General features: G+C 49.1%; 3 protein-coding genes and 1 pseudogene across 9 annotated transcripts in view; 2 read left to right on the forward strand and 2 right to left on the reverse strand.

Moving 5' to 3' along the window:
• SAFB2 (scaffold attachment factor B2) overlaps positions 1 to 15071 on the forward strand; it is a 170836-nt gene that overhangs the window by 88948 nt on the left and 66817 nt on the right. The window lies entirely within an intron of this gene.
• The window catches only part of RPL36 (ribosomal protein L36), a 459247-nt gene that overhangs the window by 26482 nt on the left and 417694 nt on the right, over positions 1 to 15071 (reverse strand). The window lies entirely within an intron of this gene.
• Positions 1 to 15071, reverse strand: part of SAFB (scaffold attachment factor B) — a 46874-nt gene that overhangs the window by 2218 nt on the left and 29585 nt on the right. For 3 of the 5 annotated variants that reach the window (XM_050770112.1, XM_050770110.1, XM_050770113.1), the window contains 8 exons: positions 14427 to 14576; positions 14266 to 14348; positions 13794 to 13933; positions 13540 to 13628; positions 9421 to 9527; positions 4882 to 5169; positions 2166 to 2303; positions 1884 to 1926 (listed from right to left, as the gene is read on the reverse strand). In XM_050770112.1, coding sequence (XP_050626069.1) covers positions 1884 to 1926; positions 2166 to 2303; positions 4882 to 5169; positions 9421 to 9527; positions 13540 to 13628; positions 13794 to 13933; positions 14266 to 14348; positions 14427 to 14576 — 1038 coding nt within the window. Of the gene's footprint in view, positions 1 to 1883; positions 1927 to 2165; positions 2304 to 4881; positions 5173 to 9420; positions 9528 to 13539; positions 13629 to 13793; positions 13934 to 14265; positions 14349 to 14426; positions 14577 to 15071 lie in introns of all 5 variants that reach the window. The other 2 variants (XM_050770111.1, XM_050770109.1) reach the window with 1 other exon arrangement.
• On the forward strand, positions 10374 to 10708 carry LOC126942882 (ATP synthase membrane subunit K, mitochondrial-like; annotated as a pseudogene).

The raw sequence follows: 15071 nt of genomic DNA on the forward strand, positions 1-15071 counted from the left end.
GGCGAGTCACACTCTATGTCTACTTTTTTGCTGGCCAAGGTTAATATTTACACCCACAGCCTGTTTCTGTGGCTGGAAGCACTTTCCAGCCTGACTTTCACAAAAGCTAGTGAGGGAGTTTTGGCTCCACAGTCCTGTTCTTTCTCTTTCCACAAATACGTATGTGGCCTCTGGGGCTTTTGCCCCATGACCATATTGTAGGTGAAAGGAAACTAGAAAAAAGTCCTGGTAAGGAAACCTCCTTGATGCAGCCTGGTCATCGTACATGTCCAAGTTCACCTCCCCATTCAATGGAGAGAGAGCTCTGCCAGGGTGAAGGCAAAGATGGCAGCATGCTCCACCATATGCAAGATGTCCCACATTACCACTGCCTGCTTCCCTGGTCGATTCTTCCCAGTGTGTGCTCTGACACCTCCCCTCAACAAAGTAAAAAAAGGGCCTCCTGAAATAAGCTCTCCTTAGTATTTGAAAATTGAACCAACATTTTTCTGTCCAACCAACCCAGGTTAACAGTTCAACAAGGCCCATAAGTTCTGTGCTAGTTTTCTCTGTAGGGAGAGATCATCATTGGCCTTTGGGGTAACTGTGATGACTCATTTATGACTGTGTGAGGAGAAAGGATCAAACTGCCTTCCACTATTAGGAGAGCGTATCTGACACCTGCATGAAAGTAGCTGGTGGCCAGGCATGCTAGCTTACATGTGTAATCCTAGCACTTTGGGAGACCGAGGCAGGAGGATCACTTGAGCTCAGGAGTTCAAAACTGGCCTGGGCAACACAGTGAGATCCGTCTCTATTAAAAAAAAAAAAAAAAAGTAGCTGGCAATGATAAACACGTTTGTACCGACATGCGCCCACCTCATGTAAACTCTCCAACACCCCAACCTCTGTAGGAGGAATATTACCCTCATTTCACTGCTGGGGAGACAGGCTAGGCAGGAAGGGGTGACACCAAGGTGTGACCCCAGTTCTGTCTGATTCTGGAGCCTGGACATGGAACCACTGGTGTATGCTCCTCCACCAGAGAAAATCCACAGGACTAGTTCTAGGTTTTGCTGCATATAATTTGCTTCCAGGAGCAGGGAAAAAGGAACCCCATGAGGCTGATGGAATTCCTAAGGATCCCAAGACAGAGCTGAGTACTTGGCTATGCTCAGCCACATTAAGGAACCAAGGGGGACAGAAATGGGAAGCTTATGCTGGAGTCCGAAAATGCTGGCAAGAGGAGAAAGGGCTCATGAATGGATTCCTCAGAGAGGAGGCATCTTCCACACAGCAAGGTGCCGCCCCCCAGTTTATAGGGAAAGTCACTAGAGGTCCAAGGCTCTCCTGGAAAGTCTCAGTCTCAACGTAAGATGGAAAGAGAAAATGAAGCTTATTGTTCTAACGTGCTAGCCCCCCAAGGAGAACGTGCACAGATCAGAGACCTAGTTGTTTTCCAAGGCTAAGCAGGGCCCTGGGGTGATGAAGGATGTCCTTAGTTTCCAAAGAGGGCAGGCACTCGAGGACAGACACAGTAACCACAGCCTTCCCAGATGCACCTGTCTGAGTCAGCTGTGCGGCTCACTAGACACTTCCCAGCAGAGCCAGGTCACACCACAAGGTTCCCTGGCACTTCTGCACGTGTGTGGTCAGTGTGGGACACAGAACCCCGGGGTCAAGGCTAATAACAGCTTCAGAGTAACTGTTCGGACTGACAGCCAAGACTAACCCCAAATAATCCCAAATTTTCATCCCACACACCTAGACTTTTCTAGTGCTATATTTTTCTCTTTCCTCATTTTGTCTCTCACTCAAGGAAAAGGCAGGAAGAAGGCACGCTGAAGGGAAAAGAATCCATTCTACGGGAAATTCTGTGGCTACCACTGTAGCTTTGGACTTACCTGTCCTTCTCGTTCTCCCATCATTGACCTTGAACCTTCTCTCCTGAAAAGGTAATTTAAATCAAACCGTAAGGGGAGGAATAGGCTTCTTCACAAAGAAAGGACCATCAGGCCCCCAGTGAAAAGCATCACTTCCCCAACTGGAGGCAGGAGACCTGCGGGCCTGACTCAGCATACACCTGATGAATGGAGTGGGCTCAGAGAGCCCAGGAGTCCTTGTTCTCAGTCAGAGAATGAGCCAGGAAAAAGAAAACCTGCACGCCCAGCAGGGGCCCAACTGACCTGTCCACCGAGTGGTCGGGGTAGCGACCGCGGTCCCTGTGGTCAAAGTCGTGGAAGCGGTCCTGGCGGTTAAAGTCAGAATGGTAGCGCTCATCCAGGGCGGCCCGCTTGGCTTCTGGCCAATAGGCATCATCTCGCCTGTGAGGGGACAAGAGACAGAGATAGAGGGATCCTCTACCCCATACGTATCTATCACTTTTGTGGGAGCTGGCCCCTATCACTTCACAGAACCAGGATGACTTTCACCAAGACTGTTCTCTGCTATAGAAGGCAAGATCTGATTTGACCCCAGTGACTGCACAGCTGTTTTGTTTTGTCCCATACACCCACCTACCCTGATCAAAGCGGCCTTGGTTTTCTAAAGGGGGAGCCATTAGTTAACTGCCATTTAGTTAAGCAGTCAGTTCTATGGGCTGCCTGCAGATGGCTTCTGGAGCCCTACATAGCCACCTCCGCTCAGGAAGCCACGTGAGCCTCCACCCTGAGGGGCTCTGTCAAGTGCACTTGCCATCTCTTGTGCCCCACCTCCTGTCCTGCCAGCAGCCCCGGCCATGTACTGCTGCAACACACAGATGACTATAACGAACTCTCATCAGAAGGCTTTCGTACCAAGGCATAATAGATCCGAGAAGAGTTTACAAGGCCCTTTACAGAAGTTGCACTGTATATGATCTAGGCTCCTCTTCAACCCATGCAATAGAAAGAAACAACAAACAGCGATTTTTGCCAGGTTGCAGTGCATGTGTAAAGCCTGACACAACCACTGCTGGAATTATGCACCTGACTCCTGACAGCAGCTGTGCTCAGCATTTTGTGTTCCTATCTCCTCCTCAGTATGTTTGGGAAATTAAAATTAATCTTACTGCCGGGCATGGTGGCTCATGCCTGTAATTCCAGCACTTTGGGAGGCCAAGGCGGGTGGATCACCTGAGCTCAGGAGTTGGACAGCCTGGCCAATATGGTGAAACCCTGTCTCTACTAAAAATACAACAAAATTAGCCAGGTGTGGTGGCACATGCCTGTAATCCCAGCTACTTGGGAGGCTGAAGCAGGAGAATTGCTTGAACCCAGGAGGCGGAGGTTGCAGAGAGCCAAGATCGTGCCATTGCACTCCAGCCTGGGAAACGAGCAAAACTCTGTCTCAAAAGTTTTTTTAAAAAAATTCTTTATTTCCAGAATAAGCAAAAACAAATTACAATTGATTAAAAAAGCCAGGACAAGGCCAGGCACGGTGGCTTATGCCTGTAATCCCAGCACTTTGGGAGTCTGAGGTAGGTGGATCACCTGAGGTCAGGAGTTCGAGACCAGCCTGACCAACATGGTGAAACCCCATCTCTACTAAAAAAACAAAAATTAGCTGGGTGTGGTGGTAGGTGCCTGTAATCCCAACTACTAGGGAGGCTGAGGCAGGAGAATCGCTTGAACCCAGGAGATGGAGGTTGCAGTGAGCTGAGATCGTGCCATTGCACTCCAGCCTGGGCGACACAGCAAGACTCTGTCTAAAAAAAAAAAGGCGGGCCGGGCACGGTGGCTCAAGCCTGTAATCCCAGCACTTTGGGAGGCCGAGACGGGCGGATCATGAGGTCAGGAGATTGAGACCATCCTGGCTAACACGGTGAAACCCCGTCTCTACTAAAAAATACAAAAAACTAGCCGGGCGCGGTGTCGGGTGCCTGTAGTCCCAGCTACTCGGGAGGCTGAGGCAGGAGAATGGCGTAAACCCGGGAGGCGGAGCTTGCAGTGAGCTGAGATCCGGCCACTGCACTCCAGCCTGGGCGACAGAGCGAGACTCTATCTCAAAAAAAAAAAATTAAAAAAAAAAAAAAAAAAAAAAATTAAATAAATAAAAAAGCCAGGGAAGAGTCTTAAAGGAGATGCAATTGGCAGCCCCTCCTCTGGGCACTTGTGACATGACGCTCCGCCTGCCCTAGCTTCCCTCCTCAGAAGGTTTGTGCCACCCTTGAACCCGATTAGTTAACCAGCACTACTTTATCCAGTCTCCTGTCTCTAATTTCTTTTTTCGAGACGGAGTCTCACCCTGTTGCCCAGGCTGGAGTGCAGTGGCGCGATCTTGGCTTACTGCAACCTATGCCTTCTGGGTACAAGCGACTTTCCTGACTCAATCTCCCAAATAGCTGGGATTACAGGCGCCTGTCACCACAACCAATTTTTTGTGTTTTAGTAGAGACGGGGTTCTGCCATGTTGGCCAGGCTGGTCTCGAACTCCTGAGCTCAGGCAATCCGCCCACCTTGGCCTCCCAAAATGTTAGGATTACAGGCTTAGCGAGTGTGCCCGGCCTATGCTTCCTTTGAATGAAAGATCTCAAGCTGGACGGGTGCGGTGGCTCATGTCTGTAATCTCAGCACTTTGGTAGGCTGAGGCGGGTGGATCACGAGGTCAGGAGATCGAGACCATCCTGGCTCACACAGTGAATCCCCGTCTCCACTGAAAATACAAAAAAATTAGCCAGGCATGGTGGCGGGCGCCTTTAGTCCCAGCTACTTGGGAGGCTGAGGCAGGAGACTGGCGTGAACACAGGTGGCGGAACTTGGAGTGAGTCGAGATTGAGCCACTGCACTCCAGCCTGGGCGACAAAGAGAGACTCCCATCTCAAAAAAAAAAAAAAAAAAAAAAAAAAAATCAAGTTAACTCAACTGTGAGGTCCCTAACACGATTCTGAACGCCACGTGTTAAGGGCAGTGCAGATCTGCTTACCGGTCCAGGTCGTAGGGCCGCCGCACTGCAGGCCGCCGCTCCTGCTCGTAGCGCAGTTCCTGCTGGCGCCGCAGCTCCTCGCGCTCACGGTGGATGCGCTCCTGCTCGCGCCTGCGCTCGTGCTCCACGTGCATGCGCTCGCGCTCCAGCCGCTCTCGCTCCATGCGCTCACGCTCCAGCCGCTGGCGCTGGAAGGCCAGCCTCTCTCGGGCAATCTCCAGCCGCTCACGCTCCTCGCGCTCCCACTGTGCCTGCATGCGTTGTTCGCGTTCACTGCGCTCACGTACCCTGCTGCACAACAGTAGAGCTGCAGAAGGGGACCTAGACACCCCCAGCCAGGTCCCAGGGCTGACTTTAGGATGCTGGGTTGTGCAGACTCCAGGGCTGTGCCTCCACTACGTGGTCTGCAGAACCATACACTCCAGCGGGGAGAAGGCTTCTCCGGCCCACGGGAGGAGTCCAGGAAAATCCCAGGAATGAGGCCCAGGCTGTGTGTGTGTGTGATCAGGTATAACGTGAACTGGGCCTCATTTATCCAACATTTCCTGGAGCTTGACAAGTGATTTCAGGAAACAGTCAGTCAAAAATAAGCAACAGGCCAGGTGTGGTGGCTCACGCCTTAATGCCAGCACTTTGGGAAGCTGAGGCGGGTGGATCATGAGATCAAGAGATTGAGACCACCTTGGCCAACATGGTGAAACTCCGTCTCCACTAAAAATACAAAAATTAGCTGAGCGTGGTGGCATGCACCTGTAGTCCCAGCTACTAGAGAGGCTGAGGCAGGAAGATCACTTGAGCCCATGAGGCAGAGGTTGCAGTGAGCCACTGCACTCCAGTCTGGCAACAGAGCAAGACTCCTTCTCCAAAAAAAAAAAAAAAAAAAAAAGCAACAGAGTATCAGAGTATATGCTTCATAGTGAGTGAGTGTGAACTGGAACCTTCACTCCCTAGACCACAGGATTAAATGAGTCCTTGTGAAGTGGGGCTGGCAGGCCCCACAGGTGTGAGGACATTACCAGTTGTACCTTTTGGCAGGGATACAGATGACATTTTAGTGTGTTCCTCCAGTCTTTGTATATAAAACACAAAAGACAGGAGCCAGAAAGTCTCTCTCTTTTTTTTTTTTTGGTAGAGACGGTTGCCCAGGCTGTTCTTGAACTCCTGAGCTCAAAACAATCCGCCCGCCTCCACCTCCCAAAGTGCTGGGATTACAGGTGTGAGCCACTGTGCCCAGGCTCAGATTTTCTTCTTTTGATCCTTTACCTACACAGTTATTAGATATACAGCCTGGGCAATATAGTGAGACCCCGTCTCCACAAAAAATAGTATTAGCCAGGCGTGGTAGCTACTTGGAGGCAGAGGTGGGAGGATCAATCACTTGAAACCAGGAGGCAGAGGCTGCAGTGAACTATGATTGTACCACTTAACTGCAGCCTGGGTGAAAGAGTGAGACCCTGTCTCAAAACAAAACAAAACAAAACAAAACAAAAGGGTGTGTGCAGGGAGCTACTAAAAAAAAAAAAAAAAGCACCTCGGTGCAGCATACCAACTACTGACAGAGCATTTTCATTGTATCAGAAGTTATCTAGAAGTGATTTAAAGTGTACAGGAGGATGTACATGGGTTATATGCAGAAATATCACACCGTTTTATATCAGAAACTTGATCCTCTGCAAATTTTGGTATCCGTAGGGATCCTGAGGTCAATTATCTCTGGGATAACTGTGTTTCTGTCCCAGCAGAAATGTATAATCTTGCCTCATTGTGTTCTGGACCCAAATGACTGCAAGTTCCTCAGTTCACCCAACATGTCTTGGATCCTCCCACGCCTGCCTCTGTGGATCTCAGCACTTTCTGGAGGAGCCCCTAGTATGAAAGGGCTGCGGTTTACCGGAACTTTTCAGTTGTGTCCAAATGCTCACAACCTGACGGGACACCCAAGCCCAACACTTCCTTGTTTATAGGTTCCTCTAGGGCAGACACGGAGAGGGGTCAAGGGTCTGGAACACTCTAGCGTTTAGCATTGCAGGCTCCTGCGGGTGCCCCCCAGGCTGTCCGTGTTCATTACTCCCCCAGCAGAAATGCCATCTGCCAATGTCTGCATTCACAGGACTATGTGAGATTTTTTTTTTTCTTTTTAAAGGAATTTTTCTTTTTTAAGGAATAAAAGGGTGATTACTTTATAGGCAGAGCAGTGCCCTCTCCCCCTCCTTTTAAACTAATGGTCCTTATTTTTTATTTGAGATGGAGTTTTGCTCTTGTTGCCCAGGCTGGAGTGCAATGGCGGGATCTTGGCTCACTGCAACCTCCACCTCCTGGGTTCATGCGATTCTCCTGTCTCAGCCTAAGTATATGAGATTACAGACATGCACTACCACGCCCAGCGAATTTTGTATTTTTAGTAGAGATGGCGTTTCACTATGTTGGTCAGGCTGGTCTTGAACTCCTGACCTCAGGTAATCTGCCAGTCTCGGCCTCCCAAAGGGCTGGGATTACCGGTGTGAGACACTGCGCCCAGGGGTCCTTACTTTTACTTACTTTTAAAACTAAAGTTGGCTGGGCGTGGTGGCTCACGCCTGTAATCCCAGCACTTTGGGAGGCCGAGGTGGGCGGATCACAAGGTCAGGAGATCGAGACCATGGTGAAACCCCGTCTCTACTAAAAATAGAAAAAATTAGCCGGGCGCAGGGGCGGGCGCCTGTAGTCCCAGCTACTCGGGAGGCTGAGGCAGGAGAATGGCGTGAACACGGGAGGCGGAGCTTGCAGTGAGCCGAGATTGCGCCACTGCACTCCAGCCTGGGCGACAGAGCGAGACTCCGTCTCAAAAAAAAAAAAAAAACAAAAAACAAACAAACAAACAAACAAAAAACTAAAGTTAACGAAGTATTTCTTCATAGAAAAGATAAATTAGCTGTAATTCGCCAATAACATTTGTGTTTAGTTCTTTCTTATTTAAGAACAAGGCCCTGTCAGGCCTGGAGCAGTGGCTCACGCCTATAATCCCAGCACTTTGGGAGGCCGAGGCAGGCAGATCACTTGAGGTCAGGAGTTCGAAACCAGCCTGGCCAACATGGCCAAACCCCACCTCTACTAAAAATACAAAAATTAGCCGAGGGTGGTGGCTTGTGCCTGTAGTCCCAGCTACTTGGGAGGCTGAGGCAGGAGAACTGCTTGAACAGGGAAGGTGGAGGCTGCGGTGAGCTGAGATCATGCCACTGCACTCCACCCTGGGTGACACAGAGACTCCATCTCAAAAAAAGGGAAGCCCTCTCAGTGCCCTTGCTGGATCTACCTCACTGTCTTCCCGCTTTCACATCTTCTGGAGCAAATTTGGTATTTTTTGTTGACGTGCACTATTGATGCTGGAAGGCATTCCATCTCCCTGCCTTTACTACCTTCTACAATCTTTGGGAAGAGACTTATTTGAAAAGAGCCATAGGTAGGCTGGGCACAGTGGCTCACATCTATAATCCTGGCACTCTGGGAGGTCAAGGCGGGTGGATCACCTGAGGTCAGGAGTTTCAGACCAGCCTGGCCAACATGGTGAAACCCTGTCTCTACTAAAAATACAAAAATTAGCCAGGTGTGCTGGCGCATGCCTGTAGTCCCAGCTACTCGGGAGGCTGAGGCAGGAGAATTGCTTGGAGGTGGAGGCTGCAGTGAGCTGAGGTCACGCCACTGTACTCCAGCCTGGGCAACACAGCAAGACTCTGTCTCCAAAAAAAAAAAAAAAAAAAAAAAAAAAGGGCCGGGCACGGTGGCTCAAGCCTGTAATCCCAGCACTTTGGGAGGCCGAGACGGGCGGATCACGAGGTCAGGAGATCGAGACCATCCTGGCTAACATGGTGAAACCCCGTCTCTACTAAAAAATACAAAAAACTAGCCGGGCGACATGGCGGGTGCCTATAGTCCCAGCTACTCGGGAGGCTGAGGCAGGAGAATGGCGTAAACCCGGGAGGCGGAGCTTGCAGTGAGCTGAGATCCGGCCACTGCACTCCAGCCTGGGCGGCAGAGCGAGACTCTGTCTTAAAAAAAAAAAAAAAAAGAAAAGAAAAGAGCTGTAGGATGAAAGTTAAAACATAGCAAGTCGGCCGGGCGCGGTGGCTCAAGCCTGTAATCCCAGCACTTTGGGAGGCCGAGATGGGCGGATAACGAGGTCAGGAGATTGAGACCATCCTGGCTAACACGGTGAAACCCCATCTCTACTAAGAAATACAAAAAATAGCCGGGTGAGGTGGCAGCGCCTGTAGTCCCAGCTACTCGGGAGGCTGAGGCCGGAGAATGGCGTGAACCCGGGAGGCGGAGCTTGCAGTGAGCTGAGATCCGGCCACTGCACTCCAGCCTGGGCTACAGAGCGAGACTCCGTCTCAAGAAAAAAAAACAAAAACAAAAACATAGCAAGTCTATGAACTGAAAGCTGAAGGAGCAAAAAGGTTGACAGCTCTATCCCACCCCAGGGAACTCTGCAAATGTCCTTCAGGACACAGTCATGACCACATTCTAGGAAAAACACCAAACCATTTCTGGATCCCGACTCACCTATGGGACTCTGAGTCTCTCGACTTCCGAGGCTCCTTGACCTTATCAAAGGACACGACGGACCGCTTCTCTCTGCTGGCTGATTTGCGATCCTGGCTTTTGGAAGCCTAGTTCACCAAAGAACATTAAAAAGGTTAAAGCAGAGGCCGGGCACAGTGGCTCATGCCTGTAATTCCAGCACTTTCAAAGTTCAAGGCAGGTGGATCATTTGAGATTGGGAAATTTGAGACCAGCCTGGCTAACATGGTGAAATCTTGACTCTACTAAAAATATAAAAATTGCTGGGCACGGTGGCTCATGCCTATAATCCCAGCACTTTGGGAGGCTAAGATGGGCGGATCACGAGGTCCAGAGATTGAGACCATCCTGGCTAACATGGTGAAACCCCATCTCTAATAAATAAAAATACCAAAAAATTAGCCGGGCGTAGTGGTGGGCGCCTGTAGTCCTAGCTACTCGGAAGGCTGAGGCAGGAGAATGGTGTGAACCCGGCAGGCAGAGCTAGGAGTAAGCCAAGATCACGCCACTGCACTCCAGCCTGGGCAACTGAGCAAGACTCTGTTTCAAAAAATAAATAAATAAATACATAAAAATAAAATAAAAAATAAAAATTAGCTGGGCATGGTGGCGCATGCTTGTAATCTCAGCTACTTTGGAGGCTGAGGTGGAAGGATCCCTTGAACCTGGGAGGCGGAGGTTGCGGTGAACCAAGGATGCGCCACTACACTCCAGTCTGGGTGACAGAGCAAGACTTCGACTAAAAAAAAAAAATTGCTGGTGCAGTGGCTCACATGAAGTCAGGGGTTTGAGACCAACCTGGTCAACGTGGTGAAATCCCGTCTCTACTAAAAATACAAAAATTAGCCAGGCATGGTGGCAGGTGTCTGTAGTCCCAGCTACTCAGGAGGATGAGACAGGAGAATCACTTAAAAACCCCCGGGAGGATCGTTGAAGGACACCAGCTGTGGAATTTGTGGCTTTGGCAGACTGAAATCATGGCAGGTCCAGAAAGTGATGCGCAATACCAGTTCACTGGTATTAAAATATATTTCAACTCTTACATTCTCACAGAGAATGAATTGTGTACTGGCCACATATGGAAGCTTTGCTTTGTCTTATATTTTAAGTTAAGGTCCAAAAAAACTCCAGCTGTGAAAGCAACATAAATGGATTTTAAACTGTCTATGGTTCTTACCCTCATCTATTAGGTTCCCATGCCTGGAGAAGCTAATGCCAACTCATCATGTGATAATTCAATTTGTACAATAAATCATGAACCTGGAAAAAACAACAACAACAACAAAAAAAACCCGGGGGGGTGGAGGTTGCAGTGAGCCGAGATCGTGCCACCGTACTCCAGCCTGGGCCACAGAGCGAGACCGTCTTGAAAAAAAAAAAATATGGCCGGGCGCGGTGGCTCACGCCTGTAATCCCAGCACTTTGGGAGGCCGAGGCGGGCGGATCACAAGGTCAGGAGATCAAGACCACGGTGAAACCCCGTCTCTACTAAAAATACAAAAAATTAGCCGGGCGCGGTTGTGGGCACCTGTAGTCCCAGCTACTCGGGAGGCTGAGGCAGGAGAATGGCGTGAACCCGGGAGGCGGAGCTTGCAGTGAGCCGAGATCGCGCCACTGCACTCCAGCCTGGGCGACAGAGCGAGACTCCGTCTCAAAAAAAAAAAAAAATAGAAAAAAAAAAATACATAAATAATACATAAAAAATAAATAATAAAAAAATGAAAAAAGTTCAAGCCGGGCGTGGTGGCTCAAGCCTGTAATCCCAGCACTTTGGGAGGCCGAGAAGGGCGGATCACGAGGTCAGGAAATCGAGACCATCCTGGCTAACATGGTAAAACCGTCTCTACTAAAAAATACAAAAAAAACTAGCCAGGTGAGGTGGCGGGCACCTGTAGTCCCAGCTACTTGGGAGGCTGAGGCAGGAGAATGGCGTGAACCCGGGAGGCGGACCTTGCAGTGAGCGTGAGCTGAGATCCGGCCACTGCACTCCAGCCTGGGCGACAGAGCGAGACTCCGTCTCAAAAAAAAAAAAGAAAAAGTTCAAGTAGGAGTGACAGGGGAACAGGAAGAATCAGGTATATATATCCATGCCTAACCATCAGATATGGAAGTCCTACGTGATTAATAACTTTCAGTGAAAAGCAGATAATGAGCTGTTTAATCCAAAGAAGCCCTACATTTTGCTTATCATAATTGAAAGACACAGAATTTCATCAACATTCAATGCTAAAATGTGATCTAACAGTACATTTAATATAGAAAAAATGGAAATGAGTATTGCCCCCAAAAACTTCATATAAGATCAAAAAACCGGCCGGGTGTGGTGGCTCAAGCCTGTAATCCCAGCACTTTGGGAGGCCGAGACGGGCGGATCACGAGGTCAGAAGATAGAGACCATACTGCTAACACAGTGAAACCCTGTCTCTACTAAAAAATACAAAAAAAAAAAAAAACTAGCCGGGCGAGGTGGCGGGTGCCTGTAGTCCCAGCTACTCGGGAGGCTGTGGCAGGAGAATGGCGTAAACCCAGGAGGCGGAGCTTGCAGTGAGCTGAGATCGCACCACTGCACTCCAGCCTGGGCAACAGAGCGAGACTCCGTCTCAAACAAAACAAAACAAAAAAAAGATCAAAAAACCACTTTTTTATGTCTTTTGCTTCAAAAATAAATTCCTTAATTTTGCTTTTTCCTTCATAATTAAACACATAATGAGTTCCCAAATGAAGCACTTCTGATACACTTGACAAGTACCTTATTTGTGCCGACTACATTTTTAAGAGACCTACTCATTTTATCCCCAGAACCCACACTTTCCTTTCTCCATTTTCCAAAGGTGTTTTATAGAACAAGGATAAAAGGCTACGACATATTACAATACTGGCACACAGAGACTGAAAGCTCCCAAGTAATCCACTCCATTCACCAAACTGAAATGGTTCCTCCTCCATGCAGCTGAGGGTTGACCCGGCAGGTCCAAGGTCCCTCCCCTTCCTTAAGGAGGGGCTGCTGGCAACACTTGTCCTTGGCTGGCAACTGGGAAGTTGGCTCTCAGAGTGTCCCCAGTTGACAGTTAACCAGTAAGGGTGGCTTGGTGTGCACAGACCATGCAAATAATAGGTGTTTTTTTTTTGAGATGAGGTCTCACTCTCTCCCAAGTTAGGATGCAGTGGAATGAACGCGGCCTTGACCTCCCAGGTTTAAGTGGCATTCTCCCACCTCAGCCTTCTGAGTAGCTGGGACCACAGATGCATACCATCAAGCCTGCCTAATTTTTAAATTTCTTGTGAAGATGGGGTCTCACTAGGTTGCCCAAACTGGTCTCCAACTCCTGGGCTTAAGTGATCCTCCCAGCTCAGCCTACCAAATTGCTGGGATTACAGGCATGAGCCACCATGCCCAACTCACACTGCAGCCCAGCAAGAAGACAAGAGTACAAGAAGGGGTCAAGGAGGCTGGAGACAGGCCAGGTCATCATGGCATGCCCCACACTGCTGGGTGTAGGAATGCATCATGGGGAGGTGATGACACTTTCGGGGTAGACAGGGAACATGGAATGCCACACAGGGAAAAGCCAACTGCTCCCATATGTGAATTTTAAAGTTAGTTTTAGAAAATAAATAACAGTTATTAGAGCAAAAGTAAGGATAAAGTAAGGATAAACGAAAACTTTCTGCATTTCTTAAAATAATTTGAGGCCGGGCGCAGTGGCTCATGCCTGTAATCCCAGCACTTTGGGAGGCCAAGGCGGATGGATCACCTGAGGTGAGGAGTTCGAGGCCAGCCTGGCCAACATGTCGAAACTTTGTTTCTACTAAAAAAAAAAAAAAATGGCGTGCACTTGTAATCCCAGCTACTCGGGAGGCTGAGGCAGGAGAATCACTTGAGCCCGGGAGGTGGAGGTTGGAGTGAGCCAAGATCGCACCACTGCACTCTAGTCTGGGCAACAGAGCAAGACTCTGTCTCAAAAAAAATAGTTTGAGATCTCTACATTTTTGAAACAGCAGATAAAAGCTTTTTTCAGATGAAGCTTAGTAATTCCCTAAGACGCACACAAATACAAACTGAAAAGAACAAAATAGCTTAGTTAGAAAATTAATACTCACTCTCTCTTTGGACCCAGATGTTTTTACACTAATCACAGGCACCCCTTTGGATTTATCCATTACTACAGTCCGCTCGGTCCCTCGACTTCCTACGGAAAAGACAGGGAAAGTGTAAGTGGAAGACCATGAACACGCAGATGAGAAAAACCCTCCGCAACATGAATCCAGTTTGGGTTGCCAGCTAATGACAGCAGAATAACATACCCCACCAGGCACAGAAACAAGACAGAATCCTGGGCTCATCAGCTGCCCACCTGACTTTGTGGCTCGAGATCGCTCTGAGGGGCCAGGTTTCTGATCATCTTGGTCCTTACTCTTTTCTCCACTTCCGTCTTCACCCTTCTTAGCATCATCTTTTCTGTCACATTTATCGTCCCTCTTAAGGTTTGCAGATCTATAAAAAACAGACGTGTTAGCTGGGCGTGGTGGCTCATGTCTGTATTCCCAGCACTTTGTGGGGATGAGGCGGGAGGATCACATGAGACCAGGAGTTCCAGACCAGCCTGGCCAACATGGCAAAACCCCGTCTCTACTAAAACTGCAAAAATTAGATGGGCGTGGCTATAATCCCATCAAATCAGGAGGCTGAGGCATGAGAATCCGTTGAGCCAGGGAGGCGGAGGTTCAGTAAGCGGAGATCTTCCCACTGCACACCAGCCTGGGCGACAGAGCGAGATTCTGTGTAAAACACCCTGCCCCTTTAATGTAGCCAGGGAGGAGAGGTACCTGTCACTGTTGCTCGACTTCTCCTTTTTCCCGTCACTGTCTCTTTTGTCAGAGGTTTTCTTTCCCACAGGTTCATTTTTGGCCTGAAAATGACAACCAAGTGCAAGTATTACCTCGTTTCCTAATGTGGGCTATATCCTGGGAAGAAAACGGCCACTCACTTTCTCCACGGAGATCATCTTTCCGTGGAGCTCCGTCTTGTGCAGGTGGTTAATGCATTTTGTGGCCTCTTCTGCTGTAGACATCGTGACAAAACCGTAACAGCGAGCTCCAGGACTCCGGGCATTTGTCACAACCTTGGCGCCCACCACCTCAAAGGAAAGCAGGCAAATACGACTCAGACACGAGGCCCACTGAGCAGGGCATGGGGATATGAACAGCCCACAGGGAAGTCTGCTCATTGGGGGTCCAAGAAGTGTTAGACTGGGGACGACAATGCTACTAATGCTTCTGTTTCGCTGTTGTTCCTCCAAGGACCTCTGGCCAGTTCTAATCGCTCGTCTAGTTCCTCAAGGGGACCAGGAGGGCAGTGTAGGGGAACAGACGAAAGGGAAATGAAACAGGGTTCTGCCAGTGTTCCTTTAACATGGTCTAAAACTTGTGAAGAAATGTTCCAAATATACAGTCACGCGACATAGGTGGTAAATTATGAAGCGATGTAATGTGGGCAAAAGAAAAAAAAAAAACACTTCGGCACAGACTGATGCAAGGAAAGGTCTGTGTGTGAGCCATGCTCTGGAACTCAGATCCGCCCTACCACTGACTGTAACAAAACTCAGTGACGTGTTTCAGATCCTGTAGACGCA

This window comes from Macaca thibetana, chromosome 19 (genome assembly GCF_024542745.1).
Source record: "Macaca thibetana thibetana isolate TM-01 chromosome 19, ASM2454274v1, whole genome shotgun sequence".
NCBI classification, from domain to species: Eukaryota; Metazoa; Chordata; class Mammalia; order Primates; family Cercopithecidae; genus Macaca; species Macaca thibetana.